General features: G+C 50.2%; 1 protein-coding gene and 1 long non-coding RNA gene across 3 annotated transcripts in view; one reads left to right on the forward strand and one right to left on the reverse strand.

The window, feature by feature from the left end:
• Positions 1-822: 822 nt before the first annotated feature.
• The window catches only part of FAM120A (family with sequence similarity 120A), a 97,288-nt gene continuing 84,801 nt past the window's right edge, over positions 823-13,309 (forward strand). The window contains exon 1 of one of the 2 annotated variants that reach the window (XM_023243207.1): positions 823-1,324. In XM_023243207.1, the coding sequence (XP_023098975.1) occupies positions 851-1,324 (474 nt within the window). In that variant the 5' untranslated portion in view covers positions 823-850. The remainder of the gene's footprint in view (positions 1,325-13,309) is intronic. The other variant, XM_023243206.2, reaches the window with a different exon arrangement.
• On the reverse strand, positions 4,413-8,298 carry LOC123381555. The gene is made up of 3 exons (XR_006588679.1): positions 7,339-8,298; positions 7,172-7,250; positions 4,413-5,620 (listed from the first exon to the last, which is right to left on the reverse strand). It is a non-coding gene; the product is annotated as an uncharacterized LOC123381555 (long non-coding RNA).

The following is a 13,309-nucleotide window of genomic DNA, read 5'->3' on the forward strand; positions in this document are numbered from 1 at the left end:
CTCACCCGCCTGCCCCCTTTCCCTCCGCAGTCACCGGCCACAGCGCTGGTTTCGCCTCGGGGTGACAGCTCTCAGGGACCGGACCGGGTCTCCTCGGGGTGACGGGACCCGCGAATGGGGACGGGGTCTCCTCAGAATGACTGGACCCGGGGACGAGGACTGGGTTTCCTCAGAACGATGAGACAAGCGGACAGGGGTCTCCTCAGAATGACGAGACCCGGGGACGGGGTCTCCTTAGAATGACGGGGCCCGCGGAGGAGGACTGGGTCTTCTCGGACCCGCGGACGGGGGTTTCCTCGGAGTGACGGGACAAGCGGACGGGGGCGGAGGTCTCCTCCGAGTCACGGGACCCGCGCGCCCCGGGACGGGGTTTCCTCAGAACGACGGGACCCGCGGCCGCGGCCGCGAGGCCTCCAGGGCGCCCCCTCCCCCCGGGCAGGCCGCGCGCCCCTCCCCGCGGGCCGCCCTCCGCCGCGCGGCCGGGATCCGGGCTGGGTTCGGGCCCCGCAGGCCGCGGCGCCGCCTCTTCCGCCCTCCGCCGGCCCGCGTGCGTCAGCCTGCGCCGCCCCGCCCCGCCGCCGCCGCCGCCGCCGCCGCTGCCGCCGCCGCCGCCCGCGCGAGGCCGCCTCAGCCTGGCCCGGGCCTCGAGCGGCGCACGGCGCAGGTCCCTCCCGCCATGGCCCTGGGAGGCGGCAGCACATGGCGGCCGCAGCGGCCATGAGCGCGCCCGCGGCCCGCCCCGGCCCCCCCTAGAGCCCGCCGCCGCCCCGGCCGCGCCACGGCCCCGCCGCCCCCGGCCCCGCCGCCCCCGGCCCCGCCGCCCCGCCGCCCCGCGCCCGCCGCCGCCGCCATGGGCGTGCAGGGCTTCCAGGACTACATCGAGAAGCACTGCCCGAGCGCCGTGGTGCCGGTGGAGCTGCAGAAGCTGGCCCGGGGCAGCCTGGTGGGCGGCGGGCGGCAGCGGCCCCCGCACACGCCGCTGCGCCTGCTGGTGGACGCCGACAACTGCCTGCACCGCCTGTACGGCGGCTTCTACACCGACTGGGTGAGCGGCGGCCAGTGGAACCACATGCTCGGCTACCTGGCCGCGCTGGCCAAGGCCTGCTTCGGCGGCAACATCGAGCTCTTCGTCTTCTTCAACGGCGCGCTCGAGAAGGCGCGGCTGCACGAGTGGGTCAAGCGGCAGGGCAACGAGCGCCAGACGGCGCAGCAGATCGTCAGCCATGTCCAGAACAAGGGCACCCCGCCGCCCAAGGTCTGGTTCCTGCCGCCCGTCTGCATGGCGCACTGCATCCGCCTGGCGCTCATCCGCTTCCACGTCAAGGTGCGGCCCGCGGGGGCCGGGGCCGGGGTCGCCGCCCCCCCCGGGATGGGGGGAGGGGCGGGAGCAGGGCGCAGGCCGGGCGAGTCCGGGGTCGGAGGGCGCGGGGGCGCAAGATGGACGCGCGGCCTGGCGCCCGGCGGGCGGGGGAGCCCGGAGCCCCGGCCGCGCCGCGGGCTTGCGAGGTGCGGGCCCCCCCCCCCCACCCCCCGCCCCGCTCCGGGCGCGACGCTCGTCTCGCGGGTGACCGTGCTCGCGCAGCAACAGGTTTTCGGTGCGAGCGAGTGGGCTGCGCGGCCACGCGAGGGGGTCCCGGCGGGGTTGTGCGAGCCGCCCGCTGCTGTCACACGGCGTCCTAGCCGGGGACAGCCTGCCCGGGGCCTGCCGAGGTGCACCGCTTTCGAGAGAGGACACGCGCCTTGGGTCCGGGCTCCCTCCGAGACGACACTTTTGAGAGAAATTGTCCGAGTTTTGTGTGCGCCAGATTTCAAAGAATTGTGAGATCTGACATGACGGAATCTCGTCAGTTCTGGGACTTACAGTCTTGGGTTTTGTGCATCTGTTGCGAAAGGCGTAGCGGCAAGAGTTAGGGCGAAGGGGACTGGGAACCCGATTTCCAGGGATGATGTCTCCGCACGGCGGGCCTCGGCCACTTTGGGCCGGGCACCCCGGTAATCAGAGCTTCTGCTGTCCCTTTGGCAGAGGGCTCCACGCTGCACCCGGGCCAAGGGCAGCTTCGGGACCCAGCAGCCACTGCAGAGATAACATGCAAATCAATGACCCTAGGCTTCGTTTGGATTGCTTCCTCGTTCATTGCTTTTTGTAAAAAAAAACTGGGGGGCTGTTTTGGTTTTCTGGCTCTTGCCACCGTGTCTGTCTTACAACTTGTTTGTCTTGCCATTCTTTCTGCTTGCAACCGCTTGAGCCCAAAGTTTCTGAAATTCAGTCTTCCTGACTGCCTGAGTTGAGATGGTGGTGGGGAAGCCTAAAGTGATAGCGGAAGTCCCACCCCAATCCTGTTGCAATTGGTGACGGGGTTTGCGAGTCTGCGGGTCGAGGCGGCTGGGAGATCAGGGATTGGTGTGTGGGCCTGGCAGAGACACAGCCAGCGTCCCCTGGGAGTTTGGGTGAGCGCCTAGGGCTGCTGGCATTTTCTGCCCTGGAGCCCGGGCTCAGGGAAGTAAGGCAGCCTGGACTCCCGGCCGAGATCCACCTCCTGAATCTGTCCGAGAAGTATTCCGAGAGGAAACTAGCGCTGAAAAGACAGGATGAGCTTTTGGTCAGACGACTTTCAAATATTAGGAAGGATTGGGTTCGGTGTGTCTATCTTTGAGAGAGCTGCTGAATTCTTTATTTGACTGTAAAAAAGTTTATCTTTGCATCCCTGTGAATGTGTGGCTTGCCTACTAGGTGCTCAGAAGTTTGACCAATGTGTGAATGTTTGGAAACTAGATTTAAGATAATTTCTTCCACTTAGCTTTCCAGACACAAGACGATATTTTTTGCTTTAGTTAAGCTTTTGATTCCCAATATAGAAGCATAGTATAGTGTTGGTTGCTCAGATTAGTACAATAATAACTCAATTACCTGGAGGCCGCTTGACCTGGCAGTCTCACCGTTTTGGAAGACGTCTAAGAAATTTAGCTACTAGAAATTTCTCAGCAGCCAAACAAGAGGTCAGGAAGTTTTGGTACTGTGACCCCCCCTCCCCCACCCCAAAAAAAAACCCCACAAAAAACAAAACCAAAGCTTTCTCTTTCTTCACCGGAGAAGCAAATCTTCTCCTTATAGACTGCCCTCTTCTTTTCAGATGTGGTTCTGATAAGCTTGGTTATCTGTTTCTAAGGTCAGCGTGAGAAAAGGGTGTAGAGAAAAGTCTGCCAGAGGCAGGAGCACCATTAATAGCAAGAAGTGACACTTCAAAAGGGAGAAGATTAAAAAAAGCCGTAAAAACCAGACATAATTCTGGGGCTACTTTGGAATAAGGAGAACAATTTTATGTATTTGAGGAGCCCCTGAGGGTTCTCTTAAGAGAATGGAGCGATGTGTACTGTTTTTAAAAGATGCCCATTAAAATGGTTAAGTAAATTAAAAGCATGAGAATATATCACTGTATACCTGTTAGAATGGCTAAAATAAGCCATACCAACACTACTAAGTGCTGGCAAGAATGCTGAGCCTCTGGAAGCAGTTCACGTGGCTGGTGGGCATGCATGCGGGCGCACCACCCTGGAAAACAGCTCCGCAGTTAATGTTAAATACACATTCACCCTGTGACCCAGCAGTCCCTCTCCTGGGTAATTACCTAAGGAAACTTTTGTTCATGCAGGAACCCTACTTTGGTGTTCCTGGCAGTTTTATTCATCATAGCTAGTGCTGGAAACAAACGAAATATCCTCTAGTGGGTGACTAAACAAACTGGTCCTTCCATAGGGTGCAGTCTTCCTCACCAATGAGAGGGAGGAAGTATTGATACAGATACAACTACTGGGGTGAATCTCTAAGAATTTATGCTGAGTGAAAGAAGGCAGGCTCAAAAGGTGTGATTCTCTTTCTATGACATTCCCCTGAAGATGAGGCTGCATTGATGGGGACCAGATTAATGGTTGCCAGGGGGGTGGGGTTGGAGTCGGGCGTGGACATAAAGGGATAGCAGGAGCTTTTTGGGGTGATGGAACTCTTCTGTACCCTGATGGTGGTGGCAGTTACGTATTTAATTTTTTTAATTTTTTTTTTTCAACGTTTATTTATTTTTGGGACAGAGAGAGACAGAGCATGAACGGGGGAGGGGCAGAGAGAGAGAGGGAGACACAGAATCGGAAACAGGCTCCAGGCTCTGAGCCATCAGCCCAGAGCCTGACACGGGGCTCGAACTCACGGACCGCGAGATCGTGACCTGGTTGAAGTCGGACGCTTAACCGACTGCGCCACCCAGGCGCCCCAGGCAGTTACGTATTTTAAAACATACAGCTACACATCAGAAGTACGTAAAAGTTCATTTTGCTGTATGATAACCACAATTTTTTTCTATATAAATTATATAAAATTGACAAAGGAATTGATGTAAAATCTCACTCTATATAATGTTGGGCACATGAGGCACATGCCTTATAAAAATCTGCCATCTTGTTGGCCTCCTCTAGGCTTTTGTAAACTGGCAGAAAGGCTTAATTTCCTGTCCGTTTTGCTTAGAGAAATCTTTTTTGACTTAGAAGACTATGTCTTTGATAGAGTAATAATTGTAATTTTTTTTGTACAGTAACAATTACATATTTTTAACCATTAGAAGTTGGCGTATGAATCGGCTAATTTTGTTGAGGTGTTTGAACTGCCTGGCCTGAACTTGGCTTCTGCTAGGTACTGGGAGTGTGTTTCCTCTTGTGTATTTTGAGTCATCACAACCTTTGAAACTTCAGTGAGGGACTGATTTATTTAAAAATCTTGGTGGCATTAAATCCCTAGACCTTTTCTCAGTGATCCTGCTGCAAGACTGGAGTCGGTGTGCGGGTTTAAAATGAAAACCTTCAGATCTTACCCTGAGTCGGGGCTCCAGCGTGTTTACTTAGAGCCAACATAAGAAAGCCGAGCTGCTGTTTTACGACAGTGGAAGTCTGTGAGTGAGATTCGGCTGTGACTTGAGATTTGGGGGATGACAATCCCTATCCTGGCGTACCTGGTGGGACAGGGACCGACTTGTCGGGTGCCTGCCCTTGCTGGGCCCTTTCACAGAGCTATCTCATTTGGCCTGCGCAGGGTTTTGTTACTCATTTTGTATGGAAAGAGACAGAGTTGCTGAGTAGGCGACATCAGGGGACAAGTAACCAGTAACTTTCTCAAGAGGGAAGTGCGGAGTTGAAGGCAAAGTTCAGTTTCTTTGTGTAAGAATGCCTCGGGGGTGTGCCTGCCTGCAGTTCACTCCCAGGTCAGATCCCATAGCACAGCGCCTCTGCTCTGTTTTCCAGCCACTGTGGGAGTGGGAGCGGCAGGGTTTCTGCCCAGAGACGCTCAAAACCAGCAGTACACCTTGTTCTCAAGGACCTCAAATTGACCAGGGAATACTTAGGTTCAAAATTGACCACATTACAAGTAAAACCAGTCATCCTTTTAAAATCCTTAGTTTAAAATATTTATTTTCTTCCATTGTACGGGTTTTAGGCTGGCTTATCTCAGCCTAAGGTCTTCAGGGTACATCCATGTTGTCATGTTGTGTCAGTTTCCCTCCTTGTTAAAGGCTGCGTAATATTCTGTGGACCGTCCATTTGGTCTGCCCACAGAGGCTTGGGTTGCTTCCCGTTTTGTCTGTTGTGAATAATGAAGAATGCTGCAGTGAACTTGGGTGGGCAAAAATCTGACCGAGTCCCTGCTTTCAATTCTTTCGGAGAAGTGCCCAGAAGTGGAATTGGTCGTTGTATGGTAATTCTGTGTTTAATTTGTTGAGGAATTGCCATGCTGTTTTCCACAGCAGCTGCCTATGTATGTTTTATATTATACTTTGCACAATAATATACTACCAGTAGTTTCAATTTCTTGACATTATGATCACAGACTACATTATTCAGCTACTTGTTTTTTTTTTTTTTATAAGGATGTAAAAAACTTTCCATGTCTGTATGGTTCTAATTCTTTTATTTTTTATTTTTTTTTAATGTTTATTTATTTTTGAGAGAGAGAGAGAGAGAGACAGAGTGTGAGTAGGGGAGGGGCAAAGAGGGAGACACAGAATCTGAAGCAGGCTCTAGGTTCTGAGCTGTCAGCACAGAGCCCGATGCAGGGCTTGAACTCACGAACTGCCAGATCATGACCTGAGTTGAAGTCAGACGCTTAACCTACTGAGCCACCCAGGCACCCCTCTAATTCTTTTTAATGCCTGCATGGTGTTCAATAATTTCTCCAGCGCCTGCAGAGGTGCATGCACAAACTTTAAAAACCTTAAAGGACTATTGAGCCAGCATTGCCAGACTTCACATTTTTCAGGAAAGCCAGAAATCCAGATCTTTATTTACAATTATCCCATTTAAAAAATACTGCTTAAGCGAAGCAAAATAGGCTGTGGGCCGAATTCTGCCCTCGAGCCCCCGGTTTGTGATTTCGTGATTTCAGCGTTGATTTCTAGAACACTCATCACCTTATCTAAATCTCTCTTCCCTTTTCTTAAAGTTAGACTGACCAAAGCCAACCTTTCCCCTCTGTCTGCCTTGTTCGAACCCTTTTCAGTCATCAAAGTGCTCCCGTTTCCTGGGGCTCCTGAAATAAGATAATAGTCTGGTCCTCTCCATTACATGTTCTTCCTTCTCATAATCCCAGCGTCGCCCCTTTGAGGGTACTGCTGTCCGTGTGCTCATGCGGCACCTGCCTGGTCCCGTGGCCTGCACAGACCTGACGGACAGCTGGTGGTATGCGCTTGAGACCGAGTCTACCAAGCCCCATTCACACAGCTGACCACGCACCCCCTGCCTCCTGTCCTTCACATCCAGTGGCCATTGTGTTTGTGTTTGTGCTTGCGCTTTAGCCACCCCAGAGCAGGACCGTGTACTTAGTGGGAAGCTTCACTGTTGACTTCAGATGTCGTCTCCCCTCTGCAGTCCGACCCCTTTTGAGCTGGTCTTCACTGTGTTTCTGTTCCACCCTTTGTGCACTTGGTCTGATGCTGCTTGTAGCCCTAGCTGGTTTGAGTCTCATGACTGTCCACTTCGAGGTTATGCTCCTTGCCTAGAGTCCCCCCCTGGTATTTTGAGCCCCAGCCCGCCTGTCCCTCCACCAGCCCGGCCATCTTCCACGTGCCCCCCTTCTCCTCCTCCTCCTCCTCTTCCTCCTCCTCCTCACTCCAGTACCGCCACCATGTTAACTCACCAAGTGGAGCCACTAGGCCTAACAGGCGCTTGTGCAAACGCATTGGTGGTTGTGAAACCAGATTATCATGTGTTTACCACTGTTGGGAAAAAATGATATAGAATAATAAAATTGAGCAAAAAGTACAGTGCAAGACTTATACTAAGGGTAGATACCGTTTCAGTCACCTGTGTCTGGGCAGTCAGAGTCGCATCTGCATTGTGACCGGCCTCCCACACCTGTCACTTCACTGGTGGAACTCATCCTGCACACCATGTCGTGCCGCCTGTGGGCCCCTCAGGTCAGTCATTCCTGCCAACATCTTGAACAAACCATTAATCCAGGCTCTGTATTGAGGCTCAGACCCTCCTGTGATCTGAGCTCTTTCCACCTGCCCGCGTGGCTCCCGGTTCCTGTGTTGTGCTTCATCAGTGCTCCAGCCAGCCCACTCACTGCTTCCCCAGAAACCGCCTGCTTCCCTAGAAACGGCCTGCTTCCCCGCTCTTCTCGAGGTGCTCCTTCGTGTCTAACTGCCCACATCTGCTGGTTGGAATTTTGCTCATACTTTAAAGCCCATCTCAGGCACGACCTTCCTTCACAGAGCCTCTGATGTTCCCAGAGGTAGGCCAGGGACAAGTGCGGCGCCCTGCTTTCCTGTGTTCCACCTTGTTGTGGCTACCTGTGTGCGTATCCCCAGCTGTCAGCTCCTGGAGGGCTGGGACTCCGTTCACTCCTGCGTGGGTTTAGTATGGGTGCCGAACTTTTTAGTCACATATTTGCTTTGTACTATTTATATAGACAGACAAATTTCATTATTTTCTTCTAACATCTGGATCAATGCCATTATGTAAGATTTATTTTCTCACCTTAAATTTCTGATAATCTCTTTTCTGACTGGTTCCCAGTGATGATTCTTCTTCCCTTTGGCAAATATTGAGTGCCTGTTACTGGCCAGGCATGGAGGAGCGACTACATAGGAAAGAAAGGAATCCTCCAAGAAACTTAGTCTACTGACAGGGGGCTTGTTCATGAAGACTTCTCAAGTGTCACCATCTTGAAATAAGGTAGATCGATCTGAGTTTCAACTTCATAAATTCTGAAACTTAAATTTTCATGTATTGGAGGGGCACGTGGGTAGCTCAGTCAGCTAAATGTCTGACTTTGGCTCAGGTTATGACCTCACAGTTCATGACTTTGGCTCAGGTTATGACCTCACGTTGGGCTCTGTGCTGACAGCTCAGAGCCTGGAGCCTGCTTCGGATGCTGTGTCTCCCTTTTTGCCTCTTCCCTGCTTGCACTCCGTTTGTCTGTCTCTCAAAATAAATAAACATTAAAAAAAGTTAAAGTAGGGGCGCCTGGGTGGCGCAGTCGGTTAAGCGTCCGACTTCAGCCAGGTCACGATCTCGCGGTCCGTGAGTTCGAGCCCCGCGTCGGGCTCTGGGCTGATGGCTCAGAGCCTGGAGCCTGTTTCCGATTCTGTGTCTCCCTCTCTCTGGCCCTCCCCCGTTCATGCTCTGTCTCTCTCTGTCCCAAAAATAAATAAACGTTGAAAAAAAAAATTAAAAAAAAAAAAAAAAGTTAAAGTAAAAATTTTCATGTAATGTATTTTGGAGTAAGATTTTTAACAAGGACAGGATTGCTAGGAGTTAGCTGAAGCTTGAGGAGATTAGTATAGTAGGCTAACTAAACACTGAGGACAAATAATGTTGGTGTTTCTTTTTTTTAAATTTTAAAAAAATTATTAAATTTTTAAAAAGTTTATTTATTTATGAGAGAGACAGACAGACAGACAGCATGACTTGGGGAGGGACAGAGAGAGAGAGAGACACAGAATCTGAAGGAGGCTCCAGGCTCTGAGCTGTCAGCCCAGAGCCTGATGGAGAGCTCAAACTCACAAACTGTGAGATCATGACCTGAGCTGATGTCAGATCCTTAACTGACTGAGCCACCCAGGCACCCCAGTTTTTAAAGTTGATAAAGTTTAATTTACATGTTCATTATGACATCCACACTCTTACTTGTTTTTTTAGTGGAGAAAGAAAACAGTTTTATCATTGGATAAGCGGTGGCATCAAGGCAATCTATTAAAGAGATCACAACAAAAAAAAGAATCTCAGCCTGTCACATGGCCTGCAGCCACAGTCTGTGCTAATGATGCGCTCTGATGTTACCATCTAAAGGAAAAGTAAAACCTCTGTCTTTTGACAAGTAGGAAGTTACCTCTTGGAGCCAAGTGTCTAGGCTTCCTGAGAGATTGGGGAGATGGGACACAACCCTCCTTTTATTATTATATGTTTGTAATTTTATTTTTTTAATTGTGGTAAACTATAAAGTTTTTTTTTTTTTTTTTTTTTTTTTTTACCGTTTTAACTATTGTTAAATGTACAGTGCAGTGTCACAGAGCACGTTCACTGCTGTGCAACTGTCCTCATCACCCATCTCCAGAACTTCTCATTCTCCCAGACCTAACCTTGTCCCCACCAAACACTAACTTCTGTCCCCCACCCCCTCCCAGCCTCTGGCACCCACCACCTGCTCTTTGTCTCTGAATTTCACTGCTGTAAGGACCTCATGTAAGTGGAGTTGCCCAGTATTTGTCCTTTTATGACCAGCTTACTTCCCTGAGCATAGTGTCCTCAAGGCTCATCCATGTCATAGCAGGTGTCAGGATTTTATTCCTTTATAAGGCTGACTAATATTCCATTGTGTGTACACACCACATTCTCTTTATCTATTTATCTGTCGATGGACACCTAGGTTGCTTTTGGCTATTGTGAATGATCCTGCTACGAAAATGGGTGTACAAATATCTGTTTGAGTTTCTGCTTTCAGTTCTTTGGGAATATGCCTGGGAGTGGAATTCCTGGATTGGAGGGTGGTTCTGTGTACAGGTTTTTGAGGAATGGTCCTGCTGTTTTCCATGGTAGCTGCGCTATTTTACATTCCCACACCCAATGTGCGAGGCTTCAGTTTCTCCACGTCCTCATCAATGCCTGCTTATTTATGGTTTTTTTTTTTTGTGACAGTAGCCATCCTAAATGGGTGTTGAATGGTATCTCATTGTGGTTTTGATTTGCATTTCCTTTATGATTAATGAAGTCGAGAATCTCTTCATGTGCCACTCCCTTATTTAAAAAATTAAAAAAAAAACAAAAAAATAAAAAAAAAATTTTTAATATTTTATTTTATTTTTATTTTTTATTTTTTTATTATTTTTTAATGTTTTATTTTATATTTGAGAGAGAGAGAGAGAGACCATAAGCAGGGGAGGGGCAGAGAGAGGGAGACACAGAATCTGAAGCAGGCTCTAGGCTCTGAGCTGTCAGCACAGAGCCCGATGCGGGGCTCGACCCCACAAGCAGTGAGATCATGACCTGAGTCGAAGTCGACGCCCAACCAACTAAGCCACCCAGACGCCCCTCCACTCCCTTATTTTAAAAGAAATTATTTTTCCTGGCTTTTAAGACCACTGCAACCAATTCTTAGAGAATACAAATGAGATGTGTAAAGTAAGAAGCTGTTCAGCTCTGATTCCAGATTTCATGATGGGAGAGACGTAGTTTTAGACATCTCTAACATATGTTATAACTTTAAATTGCTCTTTAAACAACAATAAAAACCTTCCACCAAATCGGAGTTAACTTTTATGTCCTTGTTCCTGTGCTGGACTTGAGCAGGATCTCACCCACCAAGGACCTGGTTACTAGAGCTCAGATCAAGGTGTCGTTTTTGAAAAAACAAAAGAATTTAGGTGACTCATATCCTCTTATGTTCAGGTTAACTGACATCTTCTAAATCTCATAGGTGGCAGGAGGGTGTGTCGCATTCTTCCCTAAGCTGGCGTAAAACCATTCTAAACAAAGACCTCACACGGTATTTTTTTTTCTTTGTATCAGAAGATCTATTTAAGACAACTCACTGTGTTTCAGGTCCCATATGTTTGAAAAGTGTGAAGAAGCCCATCCTTTCTCACACAGCTTTCCTAAAGACAAATGGTAGCGGACTTTTATCAGCACTTATTGATGAATGACTGAGCTGTTTACAGGTAGTAGCTCATTAACTGTCGCTGCTGCCCTGTGAGGTAGGGAGGGCATGATTTGCAGATCAAGAAGGGAAAGTGCAGGAAGTGTTAGAGCAGTGGGGCTCACCCACCTGGCGCCAGAGACAGAAACCTTCCTGTGCCAAGTGCCTTGACCCTGGAGATTAGGAGTATGTAGCAGTGTGAGCTTGTCATCTGACGGGACCGTCCCCATAGCTGTTGTCAGCATTAATAAGTAGCTATACTCTCAGAGTAAGCTTGGGGAACTTTTTGGTAAGCATTTCTTGTGAAAATACAGAGTTCTAATGGACATGCCTTTTTTAAATTTTTTTTTTCAACGTTTATTTATTTTTGGGACAGAGAGAGACAGAGCATGAACGGGGGAGGGGCAGAGAGAGAGGGAGACACAGAATCGGAAACAGGCTCCAGGCTCTGAGCCATCAGCCCAGAGCCTGACGCGGGGCTCGAACTCACGGACCGCGAGATCGTGACCTGGCTGAAGTCAGACGCTTAACCGACTGCGCCACCCAGGCGCCCCTGGACATGCCTTTTTTAATGACATGCATGAGATGAGAAGATTCACCTGGGGTTCGGAGGCTGGAACACAGCCTCGTCAAGTCACCGGGGCTCAGCTCAGTGCAGCGGGACCAGCGGTGGGCATTTTGCCAGCTGCTGAGGCTCTTCCACCCCGATGGTATGTGCTTCTGGAACCAGGTGGGCATGGAGGCAGGTGAGGCACTTTGTGCTTCCCGCCTGGTTCCCAGCCAGGAGCCAGAGGCGGTGCTTGAGTTGTGTGTGCAGGGGCTCTGGGGTGCACCCCACATCTGCCCAGCAATGGCAGCCACAGCGAGTCAGTGAAGGCCTAGTGCCTTTAAGGTGGTGGTGGTCTCGGGGAGCCAACCCGGGGTTTTCCTTACTGAGGCTATACACAATTCCAAGTTTGGCTCACTCTGGGGGAGGGGAGGCTTTACCCCCTACTACCGCTCGCTTGTAGGAAGGAAGGTCTCAGGGCGTTGTGTTTTAGCTTGCTTTATAGTTTCTTGGAGTTAAGTTGAAATAATTATCCCAGTATTGTATGTGATAATTTTTACTCACTTCTAAAATTAGAATTAAGAACTAGGTGTACCAGTTTCGTTGTATTGCGCCCAGTTTGCACCTGGAGCTGGAGGCCAGGGAATCAGAGAAGCAGGTGTTGTCCATGGGCAGGTCAGGTGGGAGGTGAGCCCGGGAGCGCAGGGTTTGCAGGCTCAGAGAGAAGGTGCTCGGAAGAGAAGGACAACCAGTGCCTATCAGACCCTGCTTCTCTGAAGCTTGACCTCTGGCATTTAAGTAAAAAAAATTGTTTTTTAATTTTTGAGAGAGAGCAAGAGCGAGAGTGAGAGACCGAGAGAATCCCAAACAGGCTCCATGCTCAATGTGGAGTCTGACATGGGGGTCCATCCCATGACACTGGGATCATGACCTGAGCTGAGATCAAGAGTCGGACGCTCAACAGACTGAGCCACCAGAGGCCCGTGTGGCATTTAATTTCTGTCTTTAATTAAATAATTACTTCTCAAGTCCTGTTTTGATGCACCCTAGACCCTTGTCCTGTCCCCAGCTGACCTTGCACTGACCCAGTCCTGCACCCCCGCTTTGATCAGGCTCTGTGATGCGGGTCCTGAGGCGTTGTCCACAGGCCCTGGGCAAGTGGACTTGGTTCACGTGGTTGTGGGTCTGTAATGACCCAGGCTCACCTGTGGTGGGCTCTCCTGCTTCCCGAAGCCCCACCATCTGCGGAGAGATATGTTTTCACATAATAGGCTCTTTGTGCTGTTCATGCCCGTTAATGCTTTGTTCACCTGGTGAAGTAGCTTAAAATAGTCTTCCAGCTGGTGTCTTGTAGACTGTTGACTTTTTTCTTTTTAAAATAAACTTCTTACTGTGGAATAATTTTAGGTTTATAGAAAAGTTGCCAAGATGGTACAGAGAGTTCCTGAATATCCTTCCCTTTGCTTCGGTGCGTGGTAACAGCCTGTGAGCACGCACAGTCGTCAAAACTAAGAAGCTTGCATCGGTGTGCACGGTGAACTGGGGTGTGCTTCGTTCCCATCTCTTCCCTCCTTCCACCTGGGACCTTT

This window comes from Felis catus, chromosome D4, assembly GCF_018350175.1.
Source record: "Felis catus isolate Fca126 chromosome D4, F.catus_Fca126_mat1.0, whole genome shotgun sequence".
NCBI lineage: Eukaryota > Metazoa > Chordata > Mammalia > Carnivora > Felidae > Felis > Felis catus.